Source organism: Lissotriton helveticus, chromosome 6, assembly GCF_964261635.1.
Source record: "Lissotriton helveticus chromosome 6, aLisHel1.1, whole genome shotgun sequence".
Taxonomy (NCBI): domain Eukaryota; kingdom Metazoa; phylum Chordata; class Amphibia; order Caudata; family Salamandridae; genus Lissotriton; species Lissotriton helveticus.
The window spans coordinates 1,070,139,781-1,070,159,845 of record NC_136067.1 but is presented as its reverse complement, the minus strand read 5'-3'; the positions used below and the strand labels follow the sequence as shown (position 1 = coordinate 1,070,159,845).

Genomic DNA, 20,065 nt, shown 5'->3' with positions numbered 1-20,065 from the left:
ACAAAGCTAGGCTCCAATCCCACAGTACAGATTGAGAGAAACATCAATGCCAATTTAGTTGATTGGAAAGAGTCAGGTCTAATCTCAGATACCGAATACAGATACCTCCAAGCGGAGAATTCAAGGCATCCATGTATCTACCTACTCCCCAAAGTACATAAGGGTGGTGCCTTTCCTCCAGGACGACAATACTATCTGGGAATGGGGGGCCCATGGAACACCTGGCGCAGTATGGAGATACATTTCTCCAACCTTTTGTTAGGAATCTTCCTTGTTACATCAAGGATAGTAGAGAATTATTGTGCAAATTAGAAGATCTACAATGGGAATCAGATGCCTTCACATTCGTAACCATGGATGTGGAGAGCTTATACACGTGCATAGAAATGGATCAGGGAACACGTACACTCACCCATTTTCTCTACAAGAGAAATTTGTGCCACTTGGAACACACACAAATGTTGTTAAAAATGGCAAATTTAATCTTGACACAGAATGCTTTCATGCATGGTGACAAATGGTTCCTACAGTTACAGGGGACTGCTATGGGCTCCAGGTTTGCTCCTTCGTACGCTAACCTGTTTATGGGACTGTACGAATTGGAGCATGTCTGGGGCCTACGAGCACGGGACTGGATTGAAAATATACTCTTTTACGTCAAATATATTGACGATATCTTGCTAGTGTGGAAAGGGAGCGATGAGGCCCTAACCCAGTACTTCAGAAATCTTAATAGTAACATCTTTAATGTGAAATTGACAATCAGTAGTTCCAAAGAAGAAATCATGTATTTGGACCTTAGATTGTACATTCAGGAAAATAACATCGAATGTGACATATTTAAAAAATCTACGGCATGCAACAGTGTTTTGCATGCTGCAAGCTGCCATCCTCGCCCAACCATCATGGCCATACCCTATGGTGAGATGGTACGGGCTCGCCGCAACTGCAGCGAAGAGGTGAATTTTGATCGATCAATCAAAGAAATTCAGACAAATTTCAGAAATAGGGGCTATTCTGACAACTGCCTTAAAAAGGCGGAGGAAAAGGCTAAAAGATTGAGCAGGAAAGATACTCTCACGACTAAGACTACTAAGGGGGATAACAAATACACAGATCAGGTCTCCTTTATTACGGAATATAGTATGTATAGTGGACATATTTATAATATATTACGTAGAAACTGGGGTCTGTTGCAATCAAACTCTTTACCTCCTAAAACTGTCGCTAGTAAACCTCGGATTATCTATCGGAAAGGAAAAACGCTGCAAACCATGTTATGTCCGAGTCATATCAGGGAGCCCAAAGTTAATCCATCAACTTAGTTACCTGAGAAGCCACAAGGCTTCCATATATGTGGCAATTGCTGTGTTTGCAGATTTGGAGTGAATAGGTGCACCAGCTTCCGATATAACCAATCCAAAGAATATCGAATACTATCTTTTATCAATTGTAACACGACACATGTAGTATATGTGCTGCAATGTCGTGTGAACAAATCTTTGTTGGGAGCAGCATTAGATGTTTAAAAACATGAATACAGGAACATGTGAGGGATATCAAAAATAAAGATGAACGTTCACCAGTAGCACAACATATATTAACATCTCACCCAGAACAACCCGGTATAACATTCCATGCTTTAGATAATGTCAAGTGTGTTGACAGAGGGGGTGACAGGACCGTTTTGCTAAGGCACACCGAGGCAAAATTGATTTGTCGCTTAAGAGCTGTTATATCTGGTCTTAACTGTAATAATGAGTTCCATCATTTTTTGTAAACTGTAGGACCATAGCTTGGGCCAATATCTGTAGCGAGTGAAAACGAATTACGATGTGAAGAAGATTTAACATCATAACTTTATGACAAAGCTTTATAAAGATATGAAGAGAAGAGAAGGGGAGAAACATAAGAGTCTATTGTCATAGCTACACGCTAAGGCCATATATAGGTTTGACATGCTATGAACTGTTGGTGACGCTGTGATGATCGCAAATTATACTTACATTGAAACGTTAACAAATTAGGGGTTATATAGGTTGCTGAATATGTATCTGTAACAGCTTGCACTGTCATGGATACCCATTCCATATACAGTGTTAAACATTCTCGGCCATATTAAGGTTTGACATGCTATGAACTGTTGGTGACATTGTGATGATCGCAAGTTACACTTACATTGAAAAGCTAACAAATTAGGGGTTATATAGAATGCTGAATATGTATTTGTAACAGCTTGCACTGTCATGGACACGCATTCCATATACAGTGTTAAACATTCTCGGCAATATTTCACATAGTCATGGACATGGAGAACATGAAATATCTTATTCTTACACAACTTTGATCGCGCCCTATAATTTGACCCGTATTCCATATTTTATAGACATTGATATATAAATAGATAACAACTGAGATTTGAAAATTTCCACTGAGAGGAAAAGTAATTGCAGTATCATACATCGATGTGAATCTGTTTGTGTACACAATATACTACTTTCACTGCATATTAAAAATAGAGATCGAGATACCAATAGACAATAGTTGTGACTTATACATTTTTTTGAGAGAATAAATGAGAATGTATACTCAAATAATGATAGTTGTGGAAAGGAGTTATAGACGGGACTGCACTTGGAGTATGTATAGGGTAGACAAACGTATTATTTTTGTTCTATCTGTAATACAACTTTGATTGATTTTACATGGATATTGAGATATATATGGATATCGTAGGACCCTGTAGGTTCGTAGGACTAAAAAACTGCCATTTTTGTTAAGATACTTTGACAGGAGTATCTGGGGCGCCGCGATTATAAATTCATTCAAAGATGGTGCCCACCGTTACGTGTGAAAATCAGATGATTATTCATGCATAGATAGCAAGCTCAAATAGCTTCAATAGGCGATATGAGAATATGCTCAACTTATCATATCATTATATTTTCCCTTTCTGATTTTAATACTATATCAAGTAAATAATATTTTCCTGTATTAATAATATTGACGATCGTAGTATTTGCAAATAGAAGATGAATACTGGAGTACGTGGGCTACACCATCAAAAGGGTGCCATGTGAGCACCACAGGTGTGGGGTGTTTAGGACGGGTTATATAAATTCAGTCAAAATTCCATCACTTACGTTTGTATGACCTGAGGACTGGTGTGATTACGGAGGGCAACATACGCCGGGGTGAGTACCGCGTGTTTGACGAAGAGTCCATCTCAACCGAGCTGTAAGCAGTGGTTTAGTATATGCCGCCATAGACGTGTGATAATGTCCAGGGTGTATACACTGGTTTGTATTTGGAAAGATTGTCGGAAGGCGGTATACTAGTTTCGAAAAGAACGCACTGTGATATATGTTGGGTTTCTGTTTTGTTAAGCTTATTTTCATCGGCCACGGGGTTTTGAGTGAAAACCGTAGCTCAAATAATATTGTGAACGAAAGTAGAGAGGGGACATCTATAGCTCTGGAGGACACGCAATTTTAGATATCTCCACGAATATGGTTTGTGAAAATCTATGGGTTCACAATAGTATAAATTTCAACATGTGGCACTATATTTGTATGTGAACTAGATGATCGTATTTAGCTTAGATGGCTGTAGGGCTCACGCTTTGTGACCCTCTTAGGACGCCCATTTCATCTGTTGCCCGTTCAAAGATGGGGTAAAATATGCACACCATGAGCTGTATGTCTTTATTAAGTGACAAGTTTGTGGAGGTTAGTCCTGTTAAGACCATGGGCCTTTTATTATTCAATTTGGATTTTATTGTTAAATCGCTGACATGTAGTTTATATGGGTTTTTGGTGTAGATTCTTACAAATGGACTTTACCAAGGTCACAAATTCGTTATGAGATAATTGTATCAGGAGGAACATTCCCTGGGTCAAATAACTGGAACTTCTATCCGACGGTCAAGATATTTTTCAATAAGTAAGTGATATTAATAAGTCTAATGTGTTACATGACATTAGGGTATGAATGTATATAATTAGTAGTAAGATATAAGTGAACCTTTTGGTGAGCACAAATGTACTTCAATGTGACATATTAATTTAGGACTATAATCCAGGGATTTATGACTGTTTTGTGGATTGTTATAATATGCAGTCCTATGCTCAATGAACTAATGTGTTAGTGAAGACACATCCTGTAAAAATGGCAAATGTATGGATACGATACTTCTTAGAGAGGTTGATCTGACTAGAGGGCAAATGTGATATCACTGACTAAAATAGTAGAAAATTTCAAAGAATCTTCAAAATTATGGTATTTGATACTGAAATTCGAGTACTGCGACACTCCTATGAAAATGGACAAATATTTAGTGGTCAGATATATATTATAATTCTTATGATTTTGTAAATGTTTATTTATAGATACACAGCTTCGCCAGTGCAGATATTATCTGAAGGCTGACTTGAACATTTGTCACAATATCATAATAAAGGTACGACATATTAGCTGCCATAATGATAAACTGTTCATAATGGTTTGGAGACTAAGCTATTAATATGTATCTTATCCAATTTTGTTGAACTCTTCATATGTATTTCAACAGTGGTATTCCTATCTTGTTTACAATGATAATAGAGACTGAATTATGGATATGGTAGATTAGCTAATGAAGAAATGAGTTCCTGTCATGTGGGGTATAACGATCCAAGTGAATCAAAATATGCTAATGTATCAAACATGGTATTTCTAAATATGTCTCCTCCCGCATATGATCATGTTTGGGATACCGTGTGGGTTGTCGTGGGTTTTCATAAACAATAGTTTTTTTTATATGGCTTCTTAACCTTATATATTGAGATTTTAAACAATGATGTTATAGGATAAGCATAAATGGACTCATTGATAATGTTGTCATAAATAATGAAACTACAGTATGCTTATAAAGTATATTTTTTAAATTGTATATATAATGTGTAATAGATTGTGTTGTTTATAAATTGCTGCTAGCCCTGAAGAAGTCCCAAGCGGGATGAAACACGTTGGCGGCAAGCAATCCTGTAATGTTTTAATGAATTATGAATAATAAAGAATGAAACAACCTACAATCAAGTTTCTGAAATTGCTTATCCTTAAGAAGCCATTTATCATTATAATGTGTTTTGCGTTGATCTTTATGATACCAGTACATTGATATATATATATATCACACATATGTACTCTTGTGCGGGGTCATTCTTTGCTCCCACGTTTTAGATGCGGCATGGCGACGGCTGGTAACGTGACTGAATAAGCGTGCCAGTCAGGTAGGAATCGCCAACGTATACAAAATCTGGAGATAAAGCTACTTCCTTTAGTGTTCAGAATAGTTACAGCATGCTTTTTTATGGGGAGGACTCCGAAATAGATGTCCCCTCCAATACTGTCATTTTCTTCTGAAGAAAGGTGGCAGTAGGCTGTATGCATATCACACGCTGGGTAAGTCAGCAAGAGGTATATACGATAAGTGAGTTCGCTAGTTAAGTACCCGACACTTAGTTTTCCATGATTACGGCATCTAGATTACTAAACTGACGTCAGTATGCTTTTCTTGATTTTTCTTTCTCCCTTTCTTTAGTTTCCTGAAGTATAAAAATAAGGATATCCTTGACGGTTGTAGAGGATGAGAAATAGTTGAACTGTGGCATATATTACTTTTTTATTCAGTGGCTGTTGTTTGGATTGGACTCTCATTAAATAGAGGGGTGTTGTTTTGAGGCTCTATTAAGCACATGGCACTTTCTTTGTTATGCACTACATTGTGGAGAATAAGGTTATTTAAAAGGTCACATGGCTGTTTTTTTACCCTAAAGCTGGTCCGCCACTCCAGGGAATTGATATGTAAATGAATCAACTGTAATGTGGTTTGACTTTTGTTCCTATGTAACTGTACTTACATGTAATAATCAGCTGTTATTTGTTTATATAGATAAATAAGATTTATTTGATCCTCTAGGTGGATCTTTGAAAACTCGTGCACTCAGCTGCCCTCGTCCTGATGAGGCCCGAGAATAATAGGGCTGAAACGTGTCGACATCCGTTGTGAAGACACCCTCAAAAAATTAAATACGTTGGAAATTAAATTAGTAGTATTATAAAAAATAGAGGTTGAAGCAATAATCCTCCTTGGCTCCTTTGTGTTGAGTGATCTTCTCTCCCAAGTTATGCCTTTTGTAAAATACTTTTAGAAGCACCTTTTTTTAGATTTACAGGTTGACTGACCGGGTCAAGACCAGCATCAAAGAGGAGGTCTCTAAGATGTTGGTGTTAGGGATGGTGAAGCCTTCCAACAGTACTTGGGCCAGCCCAGTGGTCTTGGTCCCAAAGGCTGCTGCACCCAGTGCCACTCCAGAACTTCAGTTTTGTGTGGACTACCGTGGGCTTAATGCCGTCACCAGGACTGACGCACACCCCATCCCCTGAGCTGATGAGCTCATTGATCGGTTGGGAGCTGTCAAGTTCCTCAGCATGTCTGATTTAACGTCTGGGTACTGGCAGTTTGCCTTAACCGATGGGGCCAAGGAGAGGTAAGCATTTTCAACCCCCAAAGGACATTACCATTTCTAGGTGATGCCCTTTGGGTTGAAGAATGCTCCTGCCACCTTTCAGAGGTTGGTCAACCAGGTGTTGGCTGGGCTGGAGGATTTCAGTGCTGCCTACCTGGATGACATTGCAGTGTTCAGTTCCAGCTGGGAAGAAAACTTGCAGCACCTCGGTGAAGTGTTGAAGGTGCTGCAGAGAGCAGGCCTCATGTTCAAGACCAGTAAGTGCCAGATTGGGCAGGGTTCGGTGGTGTACTTGGGACACTAGGTAGGAAGCAGCCAGGGGGCACCCCTATAACACAATATTGACACCATTCTGGCTTGGGAGCCCCCCAAATCCCCAAGACCCAGAAAGAGGTGAGGGCCTTTGTAGGACTCACTGGGTACTTCCGGAGATTTGTTAAGGGTTATGGCACCATTTTTGCTCTCTTAACAGAACCGACTTCCAGGAAGCAGCCCAAGAAGGTGATCTGGACAGAGTCCTGCCAGAAAGCTTTTGATGCCCTGAAGGCCGCCATGTGCAGGGCACCCATGCACAAGGCACCCGACTTCTCTAAAGAATTCGTTGTGCACACTTACGCTTCAGAGATTGGTGTGGGAGCGGTGCTCTCACAGCTCAATGAAGCGGGCTTGCGGAGGACGCCACGCCATGGAGCCGACTGATATCTGAACTAGAATGACCTACTAAAGGAATTACTGCTTTTCAAGTTATCCGCCAACGTGAAAGCAAGCTACCACCTTTTTAGAGGAAGCGTTATCATTAGAAGGATCTGAAAACTTTTTTGAGATTTGTGATCTATAAACTGTCCTTGATAGAGGACACACTGAAATTTGCTCATGACCACTCTATGATACAGAGTCAATTCGCCCTGAAGAAGTCCGTGAAGGACGAAACGCGTTGGCTATGGCTACAGACTTTTAACTGAAGATTTAATAAAGAATGAGCTTCCACAAGACCACTGATTCTGCCTTTGAATGATTATTTGTATATATAAAACAGTTATTTTCTGTATAAGTGTGCTGGACCACCTTTTGTATTGAGCTTATATGTAAGGACAGTTCTCTGCCTTGGGAGATTTAGGGGACTTTGAATTCCCGGTCCGCGGCACCTAAAAATCTGTACAATACAGGACGTAAGATAGGTGCAATCATCTATAACCCCATTCCCCTGAAGCGCTTATCCAATGAAGCGGGCTTAGACCAGCCTGTAGTCTCGCTTAGCAGGAGACTACTCCCAAGGGAACAGAGGTGGAGTGCCATAGAAAGTGAAGCTTTCGCTGGGGTCTGGGCACTGAAGAAGCTGAGGCCCTACCTGTTTGGGACTCACTTCCGAGTTCAGATAGACCACAGGCCCCTCAGGCGGTTAATGCAAATGAGGGGTGAGAATCCAAAATTGCTGAGGTGGTCCATCTCCCTACAGGGTATGGACTTTACGGTGGAACACCGTCCTGGCACAGAACACCCCAATGCAGATGGTCCGTCCAGATTCTTCCGCCTTAGTGAAAAGAACTCCCAGGAGGTTGGGTAGTTCTCCCTACTTTCAGCTGGAGGGGACATGTGTTAGACTTGGTATCCTTTGGCGTGTTTCCCCAGGGTTTTTGCTTTATGCCTCCCGGTTTTGACTCTGTTTTTGCTGGCGTAGTGTTTCTGCGCACCTTTCTCATTGCTGATCAGTAGTAAAGTGCAAGTGCTCCTGTGGTAAATTGTGTTATGGATTGGTGTTTCCAGGATTGGGTATTTGATTTACTTGTTAGTCCCTAGTAAAGTGCACTGAGTGTGCCAGGGCCTATAAATCAAATGCTACTAGTGGGCCTGCAGCACTGATTGAGCTACACTCACGTGAGCAGCCTAAAAAGGCAACTCAGACCTTCCATTGCAGAGTCTGCGCGCAGTTTGTAACTGCCATGTAGATTTGGCAAGTACACCCACTTGCCAGGCCCTAAAACCTTCACTTTTCTACATGTCAGACACCCCTAAGGGAGGCCCAAGGTACCTCTGTGGTCAGGGTGCAGTGTAAGTGAAAGGTAGGACATGCCCTGGTGTGTGTGGCATATCCTGATTGTGAATTACAGCCCATTTCGTTTTCACTGTTGCAAGGCTACCTGTTCCCTATTGGACAGAATGGGAAGTTTGTTTATAACATCTTATAAACATAAGTGGCCCTGGGAGCTAAAACCTTCCCTTTTCTACATGTCAGACACCCCTAAGGGAGGCCCAAGGTACCTCTGTGGTCAGGGTGCAGTGTAAGTGAAAGGTAGGACATGCCCTGGTGTGTGTGGCCTCTCCTGATTGTGAATTACAGCCCATTTCGTTTTCACTGTGGGAAGGCTACCTGTTCCCCATAGGACAGAATGGGAAGTTGGTTTATAACATCTTACAAATATAAGTGGCTCTGGGAACTAAGCGGGAAAATAAAGTTTAGTATGCCTGAACTCAGAAACTAAAGATGCATCTTTTAGTGAAGGTGATTTTTACATTCTGTGTTTGAAAATACCACTTTTAGAAAGTAGGTATTTTCTTGCTCAGTCATCCCTTATGCTTCTGCTGGAATGTGGATTGCCTGTCTGGATTTTGAATGACAGAAGGCTGGGGAGCAGGAGTGGCTCCAGATAGTCTAGGTAGGGTCAGGAAAGGGCTGAATAGACCTGGGCTGCAATGGGAGAAGGGGGAGGAGAATTCCTTGCACCTCAAAGGGCCTGGTCTGCCTCTGACAATGCCGTCTCCACCTCCTGCCAGGAAGTCACACCAGAGAAAGTGGAACTGGTTCTGGCTAAGCACAGACACTCTCTGCCTAAGAGATCAAAGAGTATTGGGATATAAATATTGGGGCTCAGGCCCCTGAACTTTAGCACTCATTTGGATCAAGAAGACTGCCAAGAAGAAGAGCTAGAAAAGCTGTGAGGAGGGACTACCACTTTGCTGTGTGCGTTGCTGTGTTGGCCTTCAGTGGCTGCTTCTGTCTTGGGCAGTGAGAGGACTGAACTGAACTTTCTGCAATCTACTTTTGTGAGTTTCTCCAAGGGCTTGAGGTAGAGCTTGCCCCCTGTTCAAGAAGTCTCAGGAACAGCAAAGACTTCAAGCTCTTCTGCCCTCAGCACTGGGGACTGTCTGTTTTGTGCTGCAACAGAAGAAAAGCAACACGACGTCTATGACGCCGCTGCCGACTCCGTGTCCTGAAGGGACCACAGAGGGCACTGCCGCAACGCCGCAGAGCAACCCCGATCTCACCAATGACACCTGCTGACGCCGCCACCGAGCCGCTACTCGCAGAGTGACCTGTGGGAACCGCACTCCGCACCGCTTCACTTCACGACGACGCCTTGGCACCGCAGAGGGCACCGCTGCAACACCGCACCGCGAACCTGGTCTAACCGACGACGTCTGTTGATGCCGCCACTGAGCCGTTGCTCACTCCCCTACCTGTTGGCATCGCACTCCGCCCCGCCTCACTTCATGATGACGCCCTGGTATCCCTGATGACACCGCTCCATGCTGAAATTGACGCTGCTGCTTGCACCGTGGTTCGAGTGGACCGCTAGTACACGATGCATCGCCCTCATCCCGCACCACAGCCTTTAGCCTACTGACGCTGGCGCCATTGACTCCAGTTCGTCAGCCGACGACAACGCTACAGCAACGATGAGGTCGCTGCTTGCACCATGACCTGCCAGCAACGTGATGAGCACCACCTTCATCTCGCACCACTACCCTGGTCTCACCGGTGACGCCATTTGACACCGCCATCGTGTCGCTGCTCGCACCATGACCTGAGGGCACCACATGCCGCACCACTGCACTTCGCACCGCAGCACACGACGCCTGCCGACACCAGCGCTCCTGACTCCATCAGAGAGGAGATCGACCTGTAACACGTTTGACTTCAAGGGCCCCGACGACTCCTGCACCGACCTCTGGAACCGACGCCTGAGTGGACGCTGTGTTTTCAGAAGCTCAACGAGCGGTCATCAACGCCCTGCATTTCTAAAAGGTACTGTTTGTGGGTCTTCCCGACGCTGTAGTTGGCCCGCGATGCCGCGGTCAGCCAGAACTGTTTGGATTTGCTTGCTAACGACACTGTGATAGCCCCGGATGGAGCTTTTGACATCAAGGTATTATTTTTAAAGCATATTTTGATAAGTAAAGATTTTTGAAGTACTGTATTGTGGATTTTTATCGTTTTTGGTCTTGACTTATGTATAAAAATTATATTGGATATTTTCTAAACTGTTGGTTATGTGCAAATGCTTTACACATTGCCTCTAAGATAAGCCTGACTGCTTGTTCCAAGCTACCAAGGGGGTGAGCAGGTTGATTTTAGGAGCGTAACTGCCTTATCCTGACTAGGAAGAAGGGTCCCTATTTGAACAAAGGTGCAAGCCCTTACTAAATAGAGACCCCCATTCCTAACAGGCACCGAAAAGTTTCATGGTACCTGGATAAAGGAACTTTGAACCAATATTCCACTATAATTATTTGGGCATGGTGTTCTCGTCTAACTTAACGTGGGATAAACATTTGGCTATGGGCAGAACAAACGTACTTTAATCTGTTAATTCTCTCCTTCATTCTGCAGGTTATTAAACAGAACCCTTTTTACAAGATTATAGAGGGGAAGTTATCCCCGAGGCCCTCTTTGGAGCCAGGTTGACAAATCTAAGTGAGCAGGTAAATATGATTAAGTAAGCTGGTTTATGTCTGAACACAATCCTCCAATTTCCTCTTAACTCCATGTGCCCTCTTTGAGGTTAGAACAGGGTTTGGTGTAAGGCAACCGATATCAAGATCTTGTTGGTTTAAATTATTTATTCTGCTTAGATCTACAAAATTCAATACAATTTCTAATATCTTTTGTAAGGCATTGGCCCTGGATTCCAAAGTAGCTTACTTATTTAACAATTGGAATGAGTAATGAACTGTTTCCAAGGAGGCTAAACGTATTTGGCTCTCAGTCTGGACTATCAAAGCAACTCTGAAATGCTGCCAGACATCTTAGCATGAAATATGATTTGGTGTATATAGGTAAAATACCATAAATCACATTTTAAGAAATGTTTTGGAAGCTCTGATAGTATTAATACCCTGTATTCGCGGAGTTTGTCGGATTGGTAGTCTATGGCTTGACATTGTCTGTCTGAGGGTAGGTTTGAATTCTGTTTTGTGAGTAGCAGAATGGACTCTATCTATAAAAACTAATAATATGTTGTGTAAATGTGGTTTGAATGTAAAAGCTGCCATTCACCAAGTTCTATTAGATTGTTAACATTATTCAAATCTATATACGACTAATGTTTTTACAGTTAAACATTTGGATCTATAAGAAGCACTGCAATTTTAGATTAGATGTGCATATTCGAAATAGCTATTAATCTTGGGAATTTTTGAACATGCTAAAGAAAATTGACTATTTCTTAATTAACTTATGGCATTGTCAGTGATAACCAAAAGCAGAGCAAATCTCTTGGCCCATATAGCCCTGGATATGAATGTATGAATGAACCCTATTCACCGCCATGGCAGTTGCTTAATTATGTTGTGGAATGGGGGATTCTTTCACAGCATATACTGAACAATGCTCAATTCCAAGTAGGAAATTTAACAAATGCATACTTCAGGTCCTACTCCCAGATCTCCCCCCACAAATTCGTCTCCATAATTAAATAGAAAACAAACAAGAACACCGGAGATTCTTTGATAGCCTTAAAGGGAACCCCCCCCATTTAGCTGCAAATGTCTTATGTGTTTGGTTTAGTTCATATAAGTTTTATTAGGATGTATTTATGTCTCTGGGCATCCATCTTGAAGCTTGACTTGTTTCTGACATTTGATGCATGTCATAAATTAACTCAAATCATATATAAAGCATGCAGAAGAAAAAAAGGAAAAGTGTAATCAAATTTGAGGTTACATGTGCAAGGAAAGCCAACCATTATACACCCAGCAGTGTTACCAGTACGTTCATACCGACTCCAGTGGGATGTATTCTACCAGATGCAGCGCCCACATGGGGATACATTCTGAGGCGATCCACCAGGAGCAGAAGAGATGAAGGTTGGAAGTCAATGTCGCCATCCAGGGCCAAAATGTAGGTGTTGTTTGCTTCAATCTGAAATCAGGGCCAGCAAACTTTATTTACTCAACCACCAAAAACGTAATTTAATTACCATTTTCCCACCCTCACATTGCCAACAGTGATGAAAAGCAATTTAAAAAAACAATCACTCTGAAACAATAAGCATGTATGGGCAAACCTTCTTTTAAAAATAATTTACCTCACTTTGCAGTAGCCTTACAGAACAGTTTTACTCTTTTGCAATTAATGTCCAGTTTAGGATATTTTGGAAAACCTGCCTTATCCATCTAACTTGTTTATAGTTCGGTTTCGCAGGTGTGGCGTCTACAGGTTAGTGGATTTTTATAAGTGCTAAGAAGCTGTTTAGTGTGTTAGTCACCCTACATATAACACTGGTGAAATCAAATCAGTCAAAATAAGTCTTCTCATTCTACAAAAATAATCTTTTTACATGCAAGCACACTCTCACTGAGCGTAAACATTGCACTTTGTTGCAAGAGCAAGGTCTGTATTTAAAATGTTGCCTACTATTTTGGATCCTCTAGTGAAAATGACAAAAGATAAAACCAGAAGAACAAATAGCATAGATAATGTTAGTAGACAACTGGTGACCAAACCAATATAGCATTCTCCTGCGCGTCCTGCAAGTTTTCATGCACTTACCACACCAAATACTAACCACACCGACAGGACCCGTCTGACACTCACACAGTCCTGCAACCCCATACGTAACACTCCACACTCCCATGCATGCTCCTCAACACCGACATACTCACAAAACACACCACAGAGATCTGAGACCTGCTCTACAACAATGCCACTGACCACATTTTTTCTCACAGAAAGCTGTCTGAAACCCTGCATCAGCACCTGACATCGCCATAGCCATCCAAGATTGCCAGGCAAGACATACTTTACTGATTGCCATCATCCACAAGAATATCATCAGGTGCACCACATCCATGGATATGACATCCTGCAACATGGAACACCTGTCATTTAAGCTCCATGTCACAGCCAATTTCACCCCAAATGGCACTCTCATCTACAGAACACCGGGACTGCATACCAGTTTCACTGACACCATCACAGTCTTCATCACACTACTCGCCCTCAATGACAGCAATTGCATCCTACTTGTAGACCTGAATTTCCACCTGGAAGACCCCACCTGCCCCAACTTAAGAGCCCTCATTGCAGACTGTGAAAGCTTGGGCCTCACCAAACTCGGCCCTTACTCTTGGTCTATCCTCTACCCCTCCCATCTTTCCAAACACGGTAAGAAGAATTTTAAACACAAACTTCTCTGTCTCCACTCAGAAACCTTATTTGCTGATCACCACAATAGCCTTAACTCCTCCATCATCACCAACTACATCTTCTTCACCAAATGCACTTCGAAATGGAAAAGCTTATTCCTCCGACACCTCCCTATCATAAATTCCTGCAATATCCCATACGGTCCGAAACTTTCCACCACCCCCTCCCCTTCCTTTCCTGGCAAAATCGATATCTCCATCTTCAAATCTGGAAACATTCTCATCCAACCATCTGAAAACCACCTCCACATCTTCGAATCCTACTTCAGCTCGCTCACCCAATTCCTCACACACTCCCACAATCCTTCCATCTCTCCTTCTGAACCCCTAAACCCAACTCCTTCCATCTTATCCCCTGGCCCCCTGTCACCTCCCTCGGACTTACCTCATCCCTCAGTTCCTTTTTCACCCATCATCTGCCCTACCCCCCTATCTCCTCTCCCTAACTTACCCACCCCCTCTTATACACCCCACATCATTACCCTTACCCAACAGCATTTAACATCCCCTGCCTCCATCTCCCCAATCCCACAATCCCACAATCCTTCCATCTCTCCTCCTGAACCCCTAAACCCATCTCCTTCCATCTTATCCCTTGCCCCCCTGTCGCCTCCCTCGGACTTACCCCATCCCTCAGTTCCTTCTTCACCCATCACCTCCCCTACCCCCTATCTCCTCTCCCTAAATTACCACCCCCTCTTGTGCACCCCACATCACTACCCCTACCCAACAGCTTTTAACATCCCCTGCCTCCATCTCCCTTACAAACATTGATTCCCTTCACCCTCTTCCACCGTTATCCCCTCTCACCTTCTCACACTCCTCTTCCCCCAATCAAGCTGATTACCCTCAATCTCTAATTACCTCCCTCGCTCTCAACATTATTACTTGTTACGACACCCTTATCTCCCTATCCCCTAATATCACCCAGTCCCTTAATGTCTCCCAGCCATACAAGGTATATGTCCCCCTTTCCTCCCCCACACCCATGACTCTCCCACCCCACCGATTGATTCCTGCGAACTGCCCAACTGCCCTGATTCCCCCACGCCTACTCAGGCTACTTCTTTAACCCTGAATTCCCTATGCTCTGATACACGCTCCCCTCTTGTAGATCCCCTCCTGAACAATCCCCCCTTTCTTCTATTACATACAACGACTCATTGACGCCTCTCGCCTCCCCCACCTCCCCCCTTACATCCCCCATTCGAATAACTTTCTTCTATTCCCCTCCCTCCCACTGCTCCTCCCCCTCTGTTGCACTTCATTCTCTCCCCCCTTGATTAACCATCCCCCACACCTCCCCTACAGCCCCCCCTTATCCCCCACCGATACCCCCTTCTCACACTCCCTCATTCGGCCTAACAACCCACAATGCACCAGACACGCCAACCCCTAATATCTCTCCACCTCATTCAACTATATGTTCTCCTAAACTGGGTACAACTCGTAAGTCTACCTCCTATATACCCCCTACCCCCAAAAATGATCCGCCCCCCACCTCAATTCCCCCCTCATTCCCCCATGACCACCCCTCTTCGATAACCTTTACCTCTCCAACCTCCTAGAAACTACTGATACACTTTTCCCATCAATTCCTAATCAATCACTCCTTAAGGTCGAACTTCTCCTTTCATCCCTCGCTTTAGAATTCTCCTCTCTCAGAAACGATATCTCGCTCCTTGTTAAATCCTCACCTCGGATCTTATCCACACATCGACTGCCTCACAACACGCCCTACCGTCGCTCATCGACTCTGATCTCAATAACCAACCCACTTAAAGACCTCCTATTCGTTTCACCAATACCGGCACTCCCCCCCTCCCTGGTAATTACACTATCGGATCTAAACACATTGAACCCTCTTTAAGCGCCCCACCCTGCAAGATCAACAAGACCTCCCCTCCTCAAAAAGATTTTTGCTCTATAACCTCGGGAGCTAATTTATCTCGGAACCCCCCTGTCTCTCCCGCCTCTACCTCATCCACTATCCCCCCTACCAGTCAATCCACTATTCCAGTTCTCTTAGGAACAAACCTACTCCCCCCGCTTCTGACCTCTCCCAGACCCCCCAACTACTTAGACCTGTCTCTCCTGCCCCTACCTCACCCACTATCCCCACTACCAGTCATTCCACTATTCCAGTTCTCTTAGGAACGAACAGACCCCCCCGCTTCCGACCTCTCCCAGACCCCCACAACTACTTAGACCTATCCCCCCTGTCCCCCCACCCCATTACCTGTCCCCTCTCCCCTGTGCTGCATGTTGATAAACTGCAGATCCGCATCCTGCCACGCTACTGAGATTGCGGAAACCATTCTTAACGAAAATATAGACATTGCATTCCCTACTGAAACATGGCTCAAAGCCCACTCCACCCCTATCCTCGACTTGCTCATTCCACCAGGCTACTCTATCATTAAGAAAGATAGAATCGATCAAATAGGAGGAGGCCTGGCCCTAATCTATAAAGATGAACTTGACATCGCACTTATTCAGCTCCAAGACCCCTCATCCGTTCAATACCTTTGCACCAACCTCACTCTTCCTGGCTTTCCCACAACTCGGCTACACACTATTTATCACCCCCCTGGAAATTGCCTCCCCTTTACTGAAGAGATGACTGATCTTATCATTCAAGCATCTCTCTCCCATTCCAAAAATCTTTTCCTTGGTGATTACAACATCCACTGGAACAGAACTGATGATCCTGCTGTCATCCTATTTAATGAAGCCCTAGACATCACTGACTTGACCCAACTATGCCATGCTCCGACTCACTCTAAAGGCGCCACCCTTGATGTGATTTTAACGAGCAAGGATCTGGCCTCTCTCTCCATTATACTCCCTGTAGACTGGTCTGATCACCACCTTATCCTCTTCACCCTGAATAGCCCTACTCCTCGCCCCTCCACTGTGATCACTTTACCTATGAAACCTACTCGCAGCCTTCACCTCATCCCACCTTGCGAACTGGAATCTACAATTAAAAATCACTTACTCCTCCCCCCTCCCTCCCTTAACACCAACGACCTTACTGACCATTACAATAATTCCATTTGTGAAGCCCTTGACCTTATTGCCCCAATCAAACTTAAAAAACAAAAATAAATTCCTCCCAAGTCCTGGTTTAATGCTGAACTTAACTGTGAAAGACGGACCCTTAGACAATGTGAACGTGCCTGGAGGAGTCATCCCACACCTGATAACCTGGCTCTCCTGAGAAATACTAGAGCCCAATATAAAAAACATATCTTCAACGAAAAGGCCTCCTTTCTCTGGTCTCAACTTGACCAGGCTAGAAACCGCACTAGAGAACTCTTTAATATCGTCAAAAGACAAACTACCTCAGGCCCTCCTAAATTAGAAGCCTCTGTAGATAGATGCGAAGAAATCGCCAGCTTCTTTATAAATAAAATCAATAACATCGAACTATCCTTCTCTCCCCCCCTCTCTCTCCAAACTCCCCTTAACCAATGCATCCTCCCTAACATTCTTAACTCACCCTCATCCTCCCCTCCACCGCATATTGACCCCTCTCAACCCACCCCTGCCCTCCCCCATCCCGATTCATCTCGGACTGGACACCTTTTGAAATACAAGGCTTCATGGAGTGAATTTAGTCCAATTTCTGAAACCACTATCATCAACATCATTTCTAAACTCAAACCATCTTCACACTCCAAAGACCCTCTTCCCTCCCATTTAGTTCAAGATGTCAAATTTATCATTGCCCCAATTTGGACCGATATCATCAACTCCTCACTTTCCACCGGCTGTGTTCCTGACTCCCTTCAGCTAGGGCAGATCTCCCCGATTCTTAAAAACCCCTCCGCTGACCCTAATGACCTTAACAATCTGCGCCCTATCTCTAACCTCCCCTTCCTCTCTAAAGCACTTGAAAAATGTGTCCTATCCCAATTAGATAATCATATCAGCTCCTTCAATCTCCTTGACATTTTCCAATCTAGCTTTAGAAAGGGATGCAGTACCGAAACTGCTATGCTCAATATTATTGACGATATTCATAGCTCTCTAGAGAAAGGTGAATCCTCTCTATTAATCCTCCTTGATCTCTCGGCTGCATTTGATACTGTCCACCATCCCACTCTTCTTAACACCCTCAAAGATTGCTTTGGTATTGAAGGCACTGTACTTAAATGCTTCTCCTCGTTCTACCAAAATAGATCTCAACAAATTAAGCTTGGTCACTGCCTCTCCAAACCTCAACCAATCTCACTCGGTGTCCCCCAAGGATCTATCCTTTCCCCAACCCTTTTCAATCTTTTCATGGAACCACTCACCCTCATTCTCAAACAATCCAAAATCATTTATCACCTCTATGCCGATGATACTCAACTTTACTACAAGATCAAATCCTACAATGACATCCTTCTCCTCAATGATACTCTGATGAAAGTCCAAACCTGGTTCCATCTCAACCATCTGTTCTGCTCGATTTTCCCGGCCCTCTTTTGAGGAAAGGTGATTGAAGGTGACTTCAGTCTCTTATCAGTCCAGTGTAAGGGCTAGAGTAGTGAATAGAGCCTATTTACAAGGCACTTTGCTATAATTCTGTATTCTCCTCCTTAGATCAGGGCTCATACACATAGGCTAGGGGATAGATTCATTAGTATTAGGGATAATCCGTCCTTTAGTGAGGGTATTATTATACTTTCCATGGAGTTATGCTGAATTCGGGCCTGGTAGGCCTCAAACGGGAGAGACTCCATCTTTCCTTCTGCTCCGGCAGCTTGGGATGCTTCTAGGTCAAGTGTAATGTTTTAGTTATGAGGTGTTGTTCGCTTGGAGAGAACCGGTTCAGGCCGGCCCTTGTCGAAGGATTGTATTTTTCTTCATACCGAAGACACAACATCAGGCCGGCCGGCTGGGAACGTGTCCTTGGTACGGGGAGGTACAAGAATTTGGTGGGCGGCAGGGTACTGGCCGGAATTTTCCATGAGGAGACACGCTTCTATATTAGTGAAAGCCCGAGACAGTTAGTGAGTTAGTCCGTAGGCGGCATCTAGCCGTTAGCAACAAAGCTATTACTTATTCCAGGGAAGACAAGCGCCATTCCAAAGGCGGAGAAGAATCGAGAAACAGATACTCTCTTAGTAGAACAGCCAGGGGAGAGAGAGTAGCCGATGAGAGGAAGGTTCCAGTGACTTGGAGAAAGGTGAAGGGAACAGCGCATAGCGGTGCAGACGTGTACCCGTGATTGCAGAGGTGTGACTTCAAGACGAGCCAAGCCACAGACGAGAAGGGAACCTAGATGACTGATGAGCGCAGACTTCATATTAATAAGGTGATGTCGACCCTTTCTTACTAGAGTGCACAGCCTAATCTTTCACTTTTCTTTGCAGGTTATGTGTTGTAGTGTGGTGTTATATGATTGTTTATTGTAATGAGAAATAAAGTGCCCCAGTTCTTTGTGAACCGACATGTGCTTCGTATTCTTGTATGAGAGGGTAACCTATTCTACTAGTCAGATGCAACTATGTGAACCGATGCTAACCCTGATCAGGTAAGTGGTAACTGAATAAGGGAGAGAGGAGCCACTTGAATTAGAGAATGAGTTGTACATTATCCAAATTGGCAACCGTTGTGTGATTGGTAATACTATAGTTCTATACCCCTGATGAATAGTGAGATTGATCCCTTTATGTAATGGTAATCATAGGATAAGCTGCTGTCGTCTGGGTAGGTTGTCTGGGTTCGTATGGGACCGCGAGATCGCCGCTGATGCTGCCGTCTGGGTAGGTTGTCTGGGTTCGTCTGGGACCGCGAGATCGCCGATATTGCTGCCGCTATCTGGGTAGGTTGTCTGGGTTCGTATGGGACCGCGAGATCGCCGCTGATGCTGCCGTCTGGGTAGGTTGTCTGGGTTCGTATGGGACCACGAGATCGCCGCTGATGCTGCCGTCTGGGTAGGTTGTCTGGGTTCGTCTGGGACCGCGAGATCGCCGATATTGCTGCCGCTATCTGGGTAGATTGTCTGGGTTCGTATGGGACCGCGAGATCGCCGCTGATGCTGCCGTCTGGGTAGGTTGTCTGGGTTCGTATGGGACCGCGAGATCGCCGCCGATGCTGCCGTCTGGGTAGGTTGTCTGGGTTCGTCTGGGACCGCG

The 20,065-nt window shown here is 44.0% G+C and overlaps 1 protein-coding gene across 1 annotated transcript in view; it reads right to left on the bottom strand.

Moving 5' to 3' along the window:
* Positions 1–20,065, bottom strand: part of LOC144762615 (chitin synthase chs-2-like) — a 693,194-nt gene that overhangs the window by 421,745 nt on the left and 251,384 nt on the right. The window contains exon 9 of the mRNA XM_078647842.1: positions 12,507–12,648. Within this exon, the coding sequence (XP_078503968.1) occupies positions 12,507–12,648 (142 nt within the window). The remainder of the gene's footprint in view (positions 1–12,506; positions 12,649–20,065) is intronic.